We start from the raw sequence: 16359 nt of genomic DNA, 5'->3' as shown, positions 1-16359 counted from the left end.
AGTGAGCAGGATCTGACCTTATAAAATAAAAGTGAGGAGTTCCCGTCATGGCATGGCAGAAACAAATCCAACTAGGAACCATGAGTTTGTGGTTTTAATCCCTGGCCTCACTCAGTGGGTTAAGGATCTGGCATTGCCATGAGCTGTGGTGTAGGTTGCAGATGAAGCTCAGATCTGGCATTGCTGTGGCTTTGGGGTAGGCCAGTGGCTACAGCTTCGATTAGACCCCTAGTCTGGGAACCTCCATATGCCCTGGGTGCAGCCCTAAAAAGACAAAAAAAAAAAAAAAAAAAAAAAAAAGAACAGAAAAGACTAAAATAAAATAAAAGTGAGCAAAGTTTGTTCACAGGGCAATGGCATACATGAGGAAAGAACTTTGAGAAGGAAAAACTTACAAGTAGCAGCAACAGATGAATGTATAATGTTGTAAAGGTCTGTCATCCTTTTATAGTCTTTGCGCAGTAATTGGTGGAAACAGTCCTTTGCACTCCTTGGTACTTGTTTGTGTTATTTGATCATATCTTTTTTTACCAAGTCAAGCAGAGATGCTTGGGAAACTATAAAAACAGTAATGAAAGAAATTGAAGATGACGCAAAACAGATGGAAAGATATACCATGTTCATGGATTGGAAAGAATTAATATTGTTAAAATGAACATACTGTCCAAGGCATTCTACAGATTCAATGCAATATCTATCAAAATACCAATGGTGTTTTTCACAGAACAAGAACAAATAATTGTAAAATTTGTATGGAAACACAAAACAGTCTTAAGAAAGCAGAACAGAGCTAGAGGTATCACATTCCCTGACTTCAGCTTATACTACAAAACTACAGTAATCAAAACAGTATGGTACTTGTACAAAAACAGACACATAGATCAGTGAAACAGATTAGGGAGCCCAAAAATAAACCTGCACACCTATGGCTAATTAATCTACAACAAAGTAGGAAAAATATATAATGGAGAAAAGACAGTCTCTTCAATAGGTGGTGCTGGGAAAACTGGACAGCTACATGTAAAAGAATGAAATTAGAATGTTTTCTAACACCATATAAAAACCAAACTCAAAATGGATTAAAAACCTGAATCTAAGACCAGAAACTATAAAACTCCTAGAAGAAAATATAGACAGAATACTCTTTGATATAAATCACAGCAATATTTTTTTTTGGACCTGTCTCCTTAGGTAAAGGAAACAAAAGCAAAAATAAATGGGACCTAATTACACTTAAAAGCTTTTGTTTAGCAAAGGAAACTATTGACAGAAGAAAAAGACAGCCTACTGAATGAAGGAAAATATTTGCAAATGACATGACCATAAAGGAGTTAATATCCAAAAATATATCAATAGCTCATAGAACTCAATATCAAAAAACCAAACAACCCAATTAAAAAATGGGCAGAAATATGGACTAGACATTTCTTCCAAAGAAGACATACAGGTGGCCAGCAGGCACATGAACAGATGCTCAACATTGTTTATCATCAGAGAAATGCAAATCAAAACCACAATGAGATATCACCTCACACCTGCCAGAATCACTATCAAAAAAGATCACCAAGAACACATATTGGTGAGTATACAGAGAAAAGAGAACCAATGTACACTGTTGGTGGGAATGTAAATTGGTATAGCTACTGTGGAAAACAGTATGGAGGTCCCTCAAAAAAACTAAAAGTAGAACTATCATATGATCCAGGAACACTGCTCCTGGGTGTATATCTGAAAATAAACAAACAAACAGAAAACAACCCACTAACTCAAAAAAGATAAATGCACCCCAATGGTCACAGCAGCATTGTTTACAGCAGCCAAGATATGGAAGCAACCTAAGTGTGCATTACTAGATGAATGGATAAAGAGTCACATACACATACAATGAAATACTACTCAGTCATAGAAAGAATGAAAATTTGCCATTTGTGACAATGTGGGAAGACTTGGAGGGTATTATGCTTACTAAAATAAGTTAGAAAGAGAAAGATATATACTGTATGATATCACTTATATGTGGACTCTAAAAAATAAAAAATAACCTGAATAACAACAACAGACTCACAGATATAGGGAACAAACTAGTGGTTACCAGTGGCCAGGGGGCAGCACAGCAATATAGGAGTAGGGGATTAAGAGGTATAAAAACTATGTATAAAATAAATAAGCTGCAAGGATATATTTTACAGCATAGGAAATATAGCCAATATTTTATAAGAAACTATGAATGGAGTATGGCCTTTAAAAATTGTGAATTACTATGTGACATACCTGGAACGTAATATTGTAAAACAACTATACCTGCATAAAAAAAGATTTAAAAATACCAGCACAGTCCTCCTGAAGCAAAAGGCATTTCTCATGAGCATTAATGCTTTGGGTTATATCATAAATACCATATGGTATTTCACAGAAATAGAAACTAGAATTCCATGAGCAATAACTTTATCCACTTAGAAAAAGTTTTTTTCCATGTTTTAAACACTTTTATATACTTATAATTGATTAGTGGACCTAAAATTTTGCCATTCCAGTGTGTTTTCATTTCACTTATAGAAAAGTTGCCATCTAACCTCAGGGGTATTTTTTGTTTGTTTGTTTTGATTTTGTCTTATTTTGATGAGCAGGCTGAGGATTACTGAGAATGATTTTTCTTGATTTGGGAATATTGTATGTGGTGGCTATAGCCTGTAGTAAATCTGGTAACATGGGTCAGAAGGATAGGAACTGACCATGGAGGAAAAAAATAATGACTTTTCAAAATGTTTACATTTCACGAGGCATTCTATAAAGATATTTACTTGATTCTTTTAAACTATATAGAGATGTGCTTGTAAATTTTATTTTAGGGCTACCATGTCATGTTTTCCTAGTGTAATATCCACATGGTCCTTCCATTTGGAGGTGTCAAGAACTAATAACATTTTTAGGCTTTCCTCAGAAAAATTTACCAAGAAACTTTGACTCTAGGCAAAATCACAGTTAATTTTATTAAATTATGTTAATAGAAAAATTCCAGTGAGTGTATGAGGCAAGAGTACTACGAAAGTCCATTTCTTAGGTCTTATGAAAAAAATCACATGAAAGTAACAAAGAATATTGTAAAAATAATGAATAATATGACAATAATGAAAAATGAGAAGTAAATAATGAATGTACAGAGTCCCAGTCAGGTAGAATATATTGTAAAGCTATAATAAAGCCAGTCAGTATCAATATACAAATAATTTCATCAATGAAACAGGATAATCTAGGTATAGATGCATAGGTATATATGAGAATGCCATATGTGATAAAAAGCATTTCAAGTCAAGGCGTAAGATGAATTTTACAAATTCATATTGGTCAATAAAGCAGGCTCTCCACTGCAGTCCTTACACCAAAATTAATTCCAGATAAAGTTTTAAAAGTAAAAATAAATTATAAAAGCATCAGCAGATAACATGGACAACTTATTTTCATAATTTGAAGTTATATCAGGCAATTCAGCAAAACTCCCAACACAGAAGCCATAAAGGCAGATGACTGATAAATTTGACCACATAAGCATTAAAAACTTTCCTTTTACCAAAAAGGTCATAGCCAAAAGCAAATGATATATGACAAACTGGGGAAAATATTTACAATACATATGACCAAGGAGTTTAGCAAATTAGTAAGAAAGAAATCCAAGAACCCAGTAGAGAAATGGATAAAGGAATTTTGCAGTTCAAGATTCCAGCTATAGGGCACTGACTAAAGGAGGGCTTTCCTTTTCTCACCTAAGTAGTACTATCAGATGCTTATATTCTATGGTTAAATCAAGAAGCAGGGGCTTTAATGGGATCCTTAATTTGGTTTCTTTCTCCTCATCATTGTGGCAGAATCTGTAAGTTTATTAAAAGACTGGATGTCTCTTTGATATGTTTAGGTTCTTATTATAATTTAGAATTTTCTCTTCTGACTTTTCCTATATTTTAAATTTTGATAGGGGAGGATTTCAAAAGGGCCACCAGCCAATCCAGTCCAACTCAACTCAACCCAACTCGACTCAGTTCAACGCAATTCACCTCAACCCAGCTCTCCTCTTTAAGGAGTTTAGCAATTAAGAGTCTTTAAAACTATGCTTATTACCAGAAAATTTCACGTAATGATGACGCTCTTGATCTGTGGTTGAGGTGGGTTTTTGTGGAGCAGGTGTGTCCTCAAGGTTGATAGTGAGAGGATCCTGATCAGTGGCTTAGTGCCTCACCCTCACTTCCTCTTAGTGTTTTTGTAGGCCCATCCTTTACCTTCCTGTGCTTTGGCTTCTTCCTTTCGTTCCTTTGGTTTCTCATCTGTCGAATGAAATAATAATCATTCCTTTGGAATTTTTGTGGGACCAGGAAGTAAAAGGATGCAGTTCGGTTAATGTACACCTTGTAGGGTGATAACAGCTGTCATGTGGACTTCTTGACGGTAGGATACAGTGGCACTTCATTAACAGAGCTATCACCTCTGAACTTCGCGACTGGCTCCTCTCATTATGTTGCGTGGTCTTCAGGTTTTTCCACTAATCTTCACATGCATGAAAGATATGTCAACTAACTTAAATGCATCTTTAGAGGAAAAGTCCTTGGTCTTTCAGGAAGTATTAACTCTTATCCTGCTTTTGTGTCTAAAGAATATTTATAATCTCTCTTGTTCTTTTGGAGTTAGAGGTATGCATTTTCAGTAGGGAACATTCGTTATTCCCCAGTCTTTCATTTTCTTGCTCACTTGACCTCTAAACCATCTCTCTCTCTGTTTAGTATTATTTCTTTTTCTCAATATATGTGTAATTCCTTGAAGAGAAAATGACATTGAAGTGATTTATCATTTATACATTAAAAAAAAGAAAGTGCACATAATTGTATTTGAGACAGAGGTTCTTTGCTAAGTGTGATGGGAAAGTAGAATGCTAGCAGCTGCCTTATGGCTGCAGAATTACCCTCTTGATAAGTTCTCACATGTTGAAGAGGAAGTGTTATATCAGGTTTTGCAAAAGGAGCGCTGATATTTTGGCTTGCTGGCCTCAGGTAATGGCTGATATGGGTAGACATGAATCTTCGAAGCTGAAAATACTTCACCTATTAGAATTGGTGAAGACATCAGAGATTACTACTCTAGTCTTCTAATTTTTCAGATGCGGGAAGAAAGCAAGATTTAGAGAGATAAAGTGGCTTGTACAAGTTCAAGTAGACAGCGCCAGTTTCCTTGTTGTCTGGTAGCCCCATCTATCCATTTGTGTTCTGTGGGCATCTGTGGATTTGTCTGTCCATCCATGGTCACACTCCAACTGGACTTTTGGACAAAGTTGATTGCTCTAGGTTCAACCCCTAACCAAAGCCAGGCCAGTCAGATTTCCCTATCTTTCTAAGTTTGATGGATAGCCTCTGAGAATGATAAAGCTGATAAAGAGAGGAAGTCCCTCTGGTGGTGAAAGTCAAACAGCCCTGGAGCTATCCATAAGTGGCTATTACCATCCATACTGAAGAAGCTATTTCCAGCTGTTCCTGAAATACATCGCATCCCTACCCTGCCAGAGGTTTGGGTTTTTTTCTCTTAGATTTTTATGTGCCAGTGAATCCTCCTTTTTACTTAAAATAATTCTAATTGGAATTCTGGTACCTGTGATCAAAAGCATATGGATTACTATTCCTCTTATTTAGTTCTCAACTTTAATACTTACAGGGATTCTCTTTTCAAATTTCTTCAAATTCTTCATTAAAGATTGGTACAAATAAAATAAGTAGGTATCTCATTTATTTACAGTCTGGATTTACAATCTTAATGAATATCCAGATTTTATACACTTGATCACAGTGAATATGTTTCTTACCATCTATAATTATAATTTCATTCCATAGTAGTTATGGATTTGGGTATTTGAAGAATCAATTTGAGATATATTAGTAGAGTGAATGAAGCTTAGTTTTTATTATTAGTTTCTTTACTCATCTTTATTTACTTTGTGCAGCTACTGGCACATGCAACTTTGGATGGTCTTAATTAATTTTTGCCCCTCAATTCCCTATTGATTATAGGAAGCACTTATCACAGTGCCCAGCATGTCACTCTATGTCAATTTTTCTTTTCTTTTTTTTGTTTTTTGTTTTTTTTGTCTTTTTGCCTTTCCTGGGGCTGCTCCCATGGCATATGGAGGTTCCCAGGCTAGGGGTCAAATCGGAGCTGTAGCTGCCAGCCTATGCCAAAGCCATAGCAATGCGGGATCCGAGCCGTGTCTGCGACCCACACCACAGATCACAGCAACACCGGATCCTTAACCCACTGAGCAAGGCCAGGGATCGTACCCGCAACCTCATGGTTCCTAGTTGGATTCATTAACCACTGAGCCACGATGGGAACTTCTGTCAATTTTTCTTACTGGGAAGAGCAAGGAAGTGTTTCCTTTTATACAGACACTTTTAACATTTTAACTCAGGAAATTGATACCCTATCACCACCACCATCCAATCACTGAATGTCAGTTGAGCGCTTATTCCAGTTGTAGAAAGTTGACTAGGTAGGTACAGTACTAGATCTTATTCAATACGATAATCTCTGGGAACCAGTGAAATGCTGAAGTGTGTTCCTATCCTTGAGATTGCTACCACCAAATGTTTAAGTAGCACCTCAGAGGTTACAAAGTTCATCTATAGAAATTGAACCCTCACAACAACCCAGAAAGATGTCCTTTAATTTTTTAAAATTAGTTAAATTTATGATTTATAATTGAAGAAACTGAGGCATATGCTTTTTTGCCCTTTTTTTTTTTTTGGCTTTTTAGGGCCGCCCCTATGGCATATGGAGATTTCCAGGCTAGGGGTCAAATCAGAGCTGTAGCCTCCAGTCTACACCACAGCCACAGCAATGCAGGGATCTGAGCCACGTCTATGACCTACACCATAGCTCATGGCAATACCAGATCCTTAACCCACTGAGCAAGGCCAGGAATCGAACCCGCATCCTTATGGATACTAGTTGGGTTTGTTAATCACTGAGCCACTATGGGAACTCCTGAAATATATGCTTTTTAAAAAAATGTCTTGCTTAAGACCACATAGTTACTACCTTGAGAGTCAAAACAGGGTCTTCTATCTGAGTCAGTGTTGTTTTTTTAAAACACCACAGTGATAAAATGAAATATGAGTACGTCCTATGAACAATTTGAAATGTTCAAATATAGTAGTCTAATCATAATTTCATCATATTGCTGAATGAATACATATCAAGGGTGAGGAGTCCTGATTTAAGCTTCCATGATACCCAGGGGCCGCACCTTTCAGAGCACTCATGTGCTGCCTTGCATGAGTCCTTAATACTGTATACTGCACTGCAGTGGTGTAGGCAGGAGTGTGTGTGTGTGTGTGTGTGTGTGTGTGTGTGTGTGTGTGTGTGTGTGTGTGTGTATACGTATGAAGGTTGGGGATTGGGAGTTCCCGTCGTGGCTCAGTGGTTAATGAATCCAACTAGGAACCATGAGGTTGCGGGTTCGATCCCTGGCCTTGCTCAGTGGGTTAAGGATCCGGTGTTGCCGTGAGCTGTGGTGTGGGTCGCAGACACAGCTCGGATCCCGCATTGCTATGGCTTTGGCATAGGCTGGCAGCTACAGCTCCGATTTGACCCCTAGCCTGGGAACCTCCATATGCCATGGGAGCGGCCCCAGGAAAGGCAAAAAGACCAAAAAAAAAAAAAAAAAAGGTTGGGGGGTAGGGGAAGACAGTGAATAAGTGGAAGTACTTTGTTAGTCACTAAGAGGGCTTCAAAGATGAATCAGATACTCTTACCCCAAAGAGCTTGGGTCAGTATAAAAAAGGCATTGGGGCTAAAGAACAGATTTAAGTTAATGGAAAGAAACAGAGCTGGGAAGGACAGTGGCTGTGAATTCCCTGTGTCCTTTCCACCTTCTCTAAGAGGCCAAGGAGTAAAAACTTGACTCTAGTTCCGCAGTTGAAATTTGTGTTATTTTTCTTTGCAAAGCAGTGGGTGTGTACGGTTTAAAAAGACAAACAATACCCCCAGGCATATAATAAAAATGACTGGTTCCTGTCCCAACCCCACTCAGTTTCCTCTCCCCGGAGGCTACTACTTTTAACTCTCTGTAATTCAATATAACTACTGCTTCTTGATTTTTCAATTTTTTAGATATTATTTAGGATATCAAATTTAGGTATTATCATCTTCACACCAGGGAAGTCAAGGATTTAGGCCTTTATACTTCCAATCTCGAGCCTATACACACCCACAGCGGCCTTTTCCCTTCTCCTATTTTTCAGTTCATCAGTATCACGAGTTTATATTTTTTACTTTAGTTGTTTTTTTGTTTTTGTTTTTGTTTTTTTTTTTTCTTTTTAGGGCCAAACCTGAAGCATATGGAGGTTCCCAGGCCAGGGGTTGAATTGGAGCTACAGCTGCCAGCCCACGCCATAGCCACAGTAATGCAGGATCCCAGCTACATCTGTGACCTACATCATGGCTCATAGCAATGCTGGTTCCTCAACCCACTGAGTGAGGCCAGGGATTGAACCTGTAACCTTATGGTTCCTAGTCAGATTCGTTTCCACTGCCCCACAAGGAGAACTCCTACTTTAGTTATTGGTAGCCGAGCCACATAGTATACTGTGATTCTATTTCCTTTCTGGTAGAAATCTTTATTTCTTCTGTCATAATATTTTGCTTGCTGTTTTTTGTGGGGGTTTTTTTGTTTGTTTTGTAATTATTCTTTTATCCTTAGTCTTCCATCAAAATCTCAAACGTTTCCTCTCAATAATTTCAAATTCAACACATATCCTCTAAATTTAATTTTTTCTCCCTTTTGGAGAAACTTTTCCAGCTTCCTCTGGCTCTCTGCTGTTTTGGAATGTTGGCTCTCTAAGCCTTGCTTCTTCATTTTGCCAAGGCACGTTTATCCTATAGCTTTCTGAGAAAGAGCACCCAGGAGGTAAATTCTTTGAGACATCGTAGAGCTTTATTCTCCTTTTACATTTGATTGATATTTTAGCCAAGGATAGAATTCTAGGTTGGAAATAATTTTCTCTCCACATTTTGAAGACAGTACCTCCTAGTCTTCTAGTTTCCAGTGTTGCCACTGATAAATCTGATGTCATTACGATCCCCTCACCTGCCCTTTGATCTTCTTCCTCCATTTAGAAATTTTTAGACCTTTCTCTCTTTTCTCAATACTTTCATATTTCATAGTGATATGTCTTCATGGTACTCTTTTTTATTTTATTTTTTTCCCTCCATGAGTTATGCTGGTAGGTTGATGAACCTTTTCAGTCTGAACACTCATCCTTTAATTCTTGGAATTTTAAAAAATTATTTCTTTGAAGTTTCCTCCATTTCATCTCTCTACCCCCCTTTGAAACTCCTCTTATTCAGATATTGGCTATTTTGACCTATTCTTGTGGTTTTTAAACTTTTTTTCTCTGTATGTTTTTATTTTTTTAATTTTTTTTTTTTTTTTAATTCTTCCTCTGCTCAAAGCATTTGCCTGAGTTTTCCCTCTGTTACCCTTTTACTTGTTTGGCCTAAACAAAACAACTTATTTGTTGCCTTTTGCTTGTAGAGGCCTAACTGAAACAACTAGTGATCCTAGGTTGTCTGCACACTGTATGTATCAAGAAGCTGAACTGAAAACCTTTTGTGTATGACAACTCATGTCACACTTGTCCCCACAAGGCAAGGACAGCCTGTGTTTTTGGTCTCTCAAGTAGGCGTTTACTCTTGAGCTGGTTAGAATCGAGACTGGAAACACTCTTGAGACTGGAAAGGAATTATCCAGTCTCCTTCTTGGAGGATATCAGCCCAACTTCTTGCATCCCAGGAGCCTATGAGTGAAGGGAATGGGTTATTTCACTGTTTAACAGAAAGACTCCCCTTCAGCTCCTGTTCTCAGTGCGGTGCTTCCCCCTCCTGCCCTGGGCTGGGCCTAGTGACCCCAAGTCTCAAGTCCCTCTGAGAGGTTCAGTTTCTCTAGAGAGTAGATATCCTGGTTTCTCCAGGGTTAGGGAGATAGGAATTTCTCCCTAGATAGGCATCTGGGGCTTGAGACCAGGTGTTGGCGAACTTTTCCCGTCAAGGTCCAGGATTTTAGACCTTGTGGTCTCTATCACATATTCTTCTTCTCTTCCTCTTCCTTCTCTTTCTCTCTCTCTTTAAAAAAAATATATCTTAAAATGTAAAATAAGCATTCTTAGCTTGCATACATAGTGAAAACAGGCTGCCTACCAGGTAGGTCATGGTCTGGAGGATCCTTGTGGACACTCTCAAACAACCATCTTTATTTCAGACCCACCCTGCATCCCTGCCTTGAGAAGAACTTGAAGCCTCCAATTTCTGGGCCTTTTTTGGGTTTTATGACAGAACTGGGTGGCTTCTTATGGGTGCCCCCCGACTCCAACCAGCCTCCCCCCTCCCTCACTGGGAAGCTTAGGTTTCAGTTTTTACAGGTCTGCTGGGTGAGCAATTACTTATCCATCTTCTTTCCATGTTCTAAAAGGTCAGTCTTATTCTTGTCTCTCCCTCAGTGTGTCCTTGCTGGGCCATGCCTCCCCCACCCCGGCCCCCTTCGTTTTCTCTGAGTTAACTGGGACTTGAGAAAGGATTGGAGATAAATGCCTGAGTTTAATCTACTAAGTTTAACCAGAAGCTCCCCCCAAATCCAATTTGGTTGGTTTTTATTTTTATTACTTTCTTTGATAGTGCTTGGGTTAATTTTGCATTTGTTCTCCACGTGCTCCCTTGCCATGCCAGATGTTCGAAGAAGATGTCCTTGGGGAGGGAGAAGGAGGGGTTTTAAAATGTCGCATTCCTGAAACACTCACAATGGTTCAGTGTGTGAGATCTCTACAAGGCATGGTCGTTTCCAACCACCAGACTCTCATAATAGAAATACAGTTTCACCCTTATTTGTGTAAACCATCAGGAGCATTTTTAAATGTTTGTAATAAAGTTTGTGGCTTATTGTTTAAAATTGAATTTGAGGTAGTAAATCAAAGCTTTTGGTGGCATGCCCCTGACAGCAGCGAGAGCCTGGAAAGTGATCTCTAAGAGCTGATCAAAGGGAGTTGCTGAGCATTTTTTTTTTCCTGTATTTGTGTTTTGCTCCTTTAATCTGGTAGTGTTTTCAATTCCATCCTGAATACAGTAACACACACGCCACCCCCACTCAAGCCCTCTTGGCGGCATCTGGCACTGCCTTTGCCAAATGGCCCCCATTCGGGCATAAGCCTGCCTTTGCTGTCCAGCCGTACAAGGTACGAACAACGGCACATGTCAGAAAATGGGCATCTTTCTTTTTTAATGATTTTAATTTTTTTCCATTATACCTGGTTTACAGTGTTCTGTCAATTTTCTACTGTACAGCATGGTGACCCAGTTACACGTACATGTATACATTCTTTTTTCTCACATTTTCAGGCTCCATCGTAAGTGACTAGACACAGTTCCCAGTGCTACACAGCAGGATCTCATTGCTAATACATTCTGAAGGCAGCAGTCTGCATCCATTAACCCCAAGCTCCCAATCCATCCCACTCCCTCCCCCTCCCCCTTGGCAACCACAAGTCTATTTTCCAAGTCCATGATTTTCTTTTCTGTAGAAAGGTTCATTTGTGCCATATATTAGATTCCAGATATAGGTGATATCACATGGTATTTGTCTTTCTCTTTCTGACTTACCTCACTCAGTATGAGAGTCTCTAGTTCTATCCACGTTGCTGCAAATGGCATTATTTGTTGTTTTTTATGACTGAGTAGTATTCCATTGTGTATATATACCACATCTTCCTAATCAAATCATCGATGGACATGTGGGTTTTTTCCATGTCTTGACTATTGTGAATAGTGCTGCAGTGAACATGTGGGTGCATGTGTCTTTTTTAAGGAAAGTTGTGTCTGGATATATGCCCAAGAGTGGGATTGCTGGGTCATATGGTAGTTCTATGTATAGTTTTCTAGGGTACCTCCATACTGTTTTCCATAGTGGTTGTACAAGCTTACATTTCCACCAACAGTGCAGGAGGGTTCCCTTTTCTCCACACCCCCCCTAGCATTTGTTATTTGTGGACATGTTAATGATGGCCATTCTGACTGGTGTGAGGTGGTATCTCGTGGTAGTTTTGATTTGCATTTCTTTAGTAATCAGGGATTGTTGAGCATTTTTTTCATGTGCTTGTTGGCCATCTGTACATCTTCCTTGGAGAAATGTCTATTCAGGTCTTTTGCCCATTTTTCAGTTGGGTTGTTGGCTTTTTTTGCTGTTGAGTTCTATAACATGTTTGCATATTTTAGAGATTAACCCGTTGTCAGTTGCATCACTTGAAACTATTTTCTCCCATTCTGTAAGTTGCCTTTTTGTTTTCTTTTTGGTTTCCTTTGCTGTGCAAAAACTTGTCAGTTTAATTAGGTTCCATTGGTTTATTTTTGCTCTTGTTTCTATTACTTTGGGAGACTCACCTGAGAAAACATTTTGTAAGGTTGATGTCAGAGAATGTTTTACCTATGTTCTCTTTTAGGACTTTGATGGTGTCTTGTCTTACCTTTAAGTCTTTCAGCCATTTTGAGTTTATTTTTGTGCATAGTGTGAGGGTGTGTTCTAGTTTCACTGATTTGCATGCAGCTGTCCAGGTTTCCCAGCAATGCTTGCTGAAAAGACGGTCTTTTTCCCATTTTATGTTCTTGCCTCCTTTGTCAAAGATTAATTGACCATAGGTGTCTGGGTTTACTTATGGGTTCTCTATTCTGTTCCATTGATCTGTATGTCTATTTTGGTACCAGTACCACACTGTCTTAATGACTGTGGCTTTGTAATATTGCCTGAAGTCTGGGAGAGTTATGCCTCCTGCTTGGTTTTTGTTCTTCAGAATTGCTTTGGCAATTCTGGGTCTTTGGTGGTTCCATATAAATTTTTGGATTGTTTGTTCTAGTTCTGTGAAAAATGTCATGGATCATTTGATGGGGATTGCATTAAATCTATAGATTGATTTGGGTAGTATGGCCAGAAAAAGGGCATCTTTCAAGATCTTACCCATACCAATTGGAAAATTGAAAATGAAAAAAAGCAAAATTAACTGAGAATGACCACCAGTCATGTCTGCCTAGGTTCACCTTTCCTGGCCAGCGAAGATGGTGTGCTTGGGGGAGTGATTGTTCTCCGATCCTGCAGGTGTTCTGCCGAGCCTAACTCCCCGCAAAATAAGCAGACACTTCTAGGTAAGTTTTACATATACATCATGTGTGTGTCTTTCTCTTTCACTTTTTCAAGAGATGGAAAGATTAATATCTTTAAGTTGATCATTTTAGCCTGTGGGTGGGTGAAAATGCTCTGTTGATACGTAAACATCTCCATCCTGCTGATCTTTTTGCACAGGTAAACATCTGTATACAAGGTAAATATTCTTTTTTTTTTTTTTTTTGTCTTTTTGCCGTTCTCTTGGGCCTCTCCCATGGCATGTGGAGGTTCCCAGGCTAGGGGTCAAATCGGAGCTGTAACCACCAGCCTACACCAGAGCCACAGCAAGGCGGGATCCGAGCCACGTCTGCCACCTACACCACAGCTCACGGCAATGCCAGATCCTTAACCCACTGAGCAAGGCCAGGGATTGAACCCGCAACCTCATGGTTCCTAGTCGGATTCGTTAACCACTGAGCCATGACGGGAACTCCAACATTCATTTCTGAGTATATGCTTATAGCATATTTTTCACATTGGTTTAGAATCTAGCACCTTTACAAAAGCCTAGTCTTTTTGTTTTTTTAGGGCTGCACCTATGGCATATGGAAGTTCCCAGGCTAGGGGCTGAATTGGAGCTGCAGCTGCCGACCTACACCACAGCCACAGCATCGCAGTATCTGAGCTGCATCTGTGACCTACACCACAACTCACGGTAATGCTGGATCTTAACCCACTGAGCAAGGTCAGGGATCGAACCTACATCCTTATGGACACTAGTCAGGTTTGTAACCCACTGAGCCACAACGGGAACTCTGTACTGAAGCCCAGTTTTAAAAATATCGGACCATGTATTTAGCCCTTGCCTTTTAAGCAGAGCTTTTGAGGTGACCCACAACAATATACACAGTAACATAGAAAGATGCTTCTTTCGTTCCCCTCCCAAAAAGGAACCAGAACATTGTGAAGAGCTACTGGCCTAGAAGTGGGCCCTGGCTCCATCACTTACTAGCTATGATGCCTTCATGCATGGGTCCCTCTGTTTTGTGTCACTTCCTCATCTGAACAATAAGAATGTCTGCCCTGCCCTTCTCATAAGGCTGAGGTGAGGAAGGGTCACAAGAGTGTTTTTCAGATTTGCATATGTCCACCCAGATGTGTGGTTTTGTGTCTGGCTAAGTGTACTGGTGGGAGCAGAACCCATCCTGCCCTCCATTTGCCAAGCAAGGCACACACTTATGGGAGTGCCTCTGTCCTTGGGAGTGCCTTTTTCCAATTCTTTCTTGGGGGCGGGGTTAAAAAAAAAACCTGCTTAAAGGTGCCATATAAACTAGCAGGGGGCTCTATGTGCATTTTTTTTTTTAGTTACTTTTTAATCAAAGTGTACATTTGTTCAGAAAAGTATACAAACCACTAATTGCAACTGCTTGGCAAATATTACAAACTGAGCCTACCTATGTGACCAGCATCTAGATAAAAAATAGAACTTTGCTGCAACCTCCAAAGCTCCCACATAGCCCCTTCCAGTCTCTCCCCTCTTCAAAGTTAACTACCGTGCTGACTTCTAACACCATGATTAGTTCTATGTGATTTTATATTTATATAAATGGAACCATAGAACATGTATTCTTTGTGTCTAATGTCTTCTGTGATGGCTTAAGCCTTTTAGATTTATCCATGTTACTGTGGCAGTAGTTTGCGCATTTTCATTTCTGCGTAGTATTCCATTAGGAATGTTTATGCCACTCTGTGTTTATCCATTCGTTTCTAAGTATATTTTTCATATAAGCACTATAAGTCATCCACAGGTGCTCTGGTAGCTCAACTCTTTGTATAAATGTCCTTTTATCGTGTGGTTGGTATCTGGTCTATATTGTATGATTGTTGTGAATTGCTATAATACAAGTTTCTTCCTATCTTAAAGGTTCTGTGAGTTTATAAAATAGAAAATTCAGCATTTCTTAAGAGTATAAAAAATACTTTTGCCATTGAAACTCAAAGAACTTTCATAAAGTCTCTCCTTTCATTCCTCAAAAAAACAAAACAAAAACAATGCACTTTTATTTATTTATTTATTTATTTATTTTGTCTTTTTGCTATTTCTTTGGGCCGCTCCCACGGCATATGGAGGTTCCCAGGCTAGGGGTCGAATCAGAGCTGTAGCCCCCAGCCTAAGCCAGAGCCACAGCAAAGTGGGATCTGAGCCGCGTCTGCAACCTACACCACAGCTCATGGCAACGCCGGATCCCCAACCCACTGAGCAAGGGCAGGGACTGAACCCGCAACCTCATGGTTCCTAGTCGGATTTCTTAACCACTGTGCCATGACAGGAACTCCAAACAATGCACTTTTATATAAAAGGCCTTTTTCTCCACCTGAACTCTGATCACCAACTGTTGTTTTACTCGCTGTACTTTCCCTTTCTACCCACTCTATTTGGTGCCCTGGTTGCTCCTGGGACTTTTTTTTTTTTTTTTTTAATGGCCGTCTTTTGTTAAACCAAGGCAAATAGCCACTTGCATCTTTGGTACTTTAATCATTATTGAAACATTTGAATATCTTCTATAGTTATGTAGCAGGGAGTTTGTTTTTAACATACGCAGAGGATGACTTGGGTCTGCCATAAAAACTCATAATACATCTTTAGTATTGGGGAGCTGAGGGACAGTTACTAAAACTGCTTCATGGACTATTCCTAGGAAGGAGTTTCAGTTCTTTACTGAGCCTGGGCTCTTAGTCATTTAAGTTATTGCTGAAAATGGTAAGGGCTTTTTGATCGTCCTTTCATTTTTGGTGGTGTTATATAGAAATGCACATTTAAAGATAAATTATAGAATGTTAGCTCCTGTTAAATAGTTTTTATCACCAGGGTAATTTATAAACTGGTTATAACTCTCTATCTCAACAAGAAGAATGAAATGTAAAATATTAATTTATGAAGTAAGTGAAATCTTGTGAAGTTAACTGAAGGGATTGATGTTTGTGAAGTTTAACTGCTGAACATAGGCTGCTGTCCACTTACAGGTGTTACTAATGACATGGGTGTTTATATTTTGTGCTTTAAGAAAGTTATGGGGAATTCCTGTCATGGCACAACAGAAACTAATCCAACTAGGAACCATGAGGTTGCGGGTTCAATCCCTGGCCTTGCTCAGTGGGTTAAGGATCTGGCATTGCTGTGAGCT

General features: G+C 39.2%; 1 protein-coding gene across 37 annotated transcripts in view; it reads left to right on the top strand.

The window, feature by feature from the left end:
* Positions 1 to 16359, top strand: part of TASP1 (taspase 1) — a 392837-nt gene that overhangs the window by 171953 nt on the left and 204525 nt on the right. For 35 of the 37 annotated variants that reach the window (XR_014831932.1, XR_014831935.1, XR_014831943.1 and 32 more), the window contains one exon: positions 13105 to 13215. Coding sequence is in view for 24 of the 37 variants with exons in the window: in XM_085003107.1 (XP_084859233.1) it covers positions 13105 to 13215 (111 nt within the window). In the remaining 13 variants the exon portion in view is untranslated. Of the gene's footprint in view, positions 1 to 13104; positions 15225 to 16359 lie in introns of those variants that run through there. The other 2 variants (XM_085003112.1, XM_085003123.1) reach the window with 1 other exon arrangement.

This window comes from Sus scrofa, chromosome 17, assembly GCF_054392235.1.
Source record: "Sus scrofa isolate SSC_HxYL_T2T_F1_AM1 chromosome 17, Sscrofa_HxYL_maternal_Yorkshire_Landrace_v2.0, whole genome shotgun sequence".
Taxonomy (NCBI): domain Eukaryota; kingdom Metazoa; phylum Chordata; class Mammalia; order Artiodactyla; family Suidae; genus Sus; species Sus scrofa.
The sequence above is the reverse complement of the archived record's forward strand: the minus strand, read 5'-3'. Positions and strand labels throughout refer to the sequence as shown.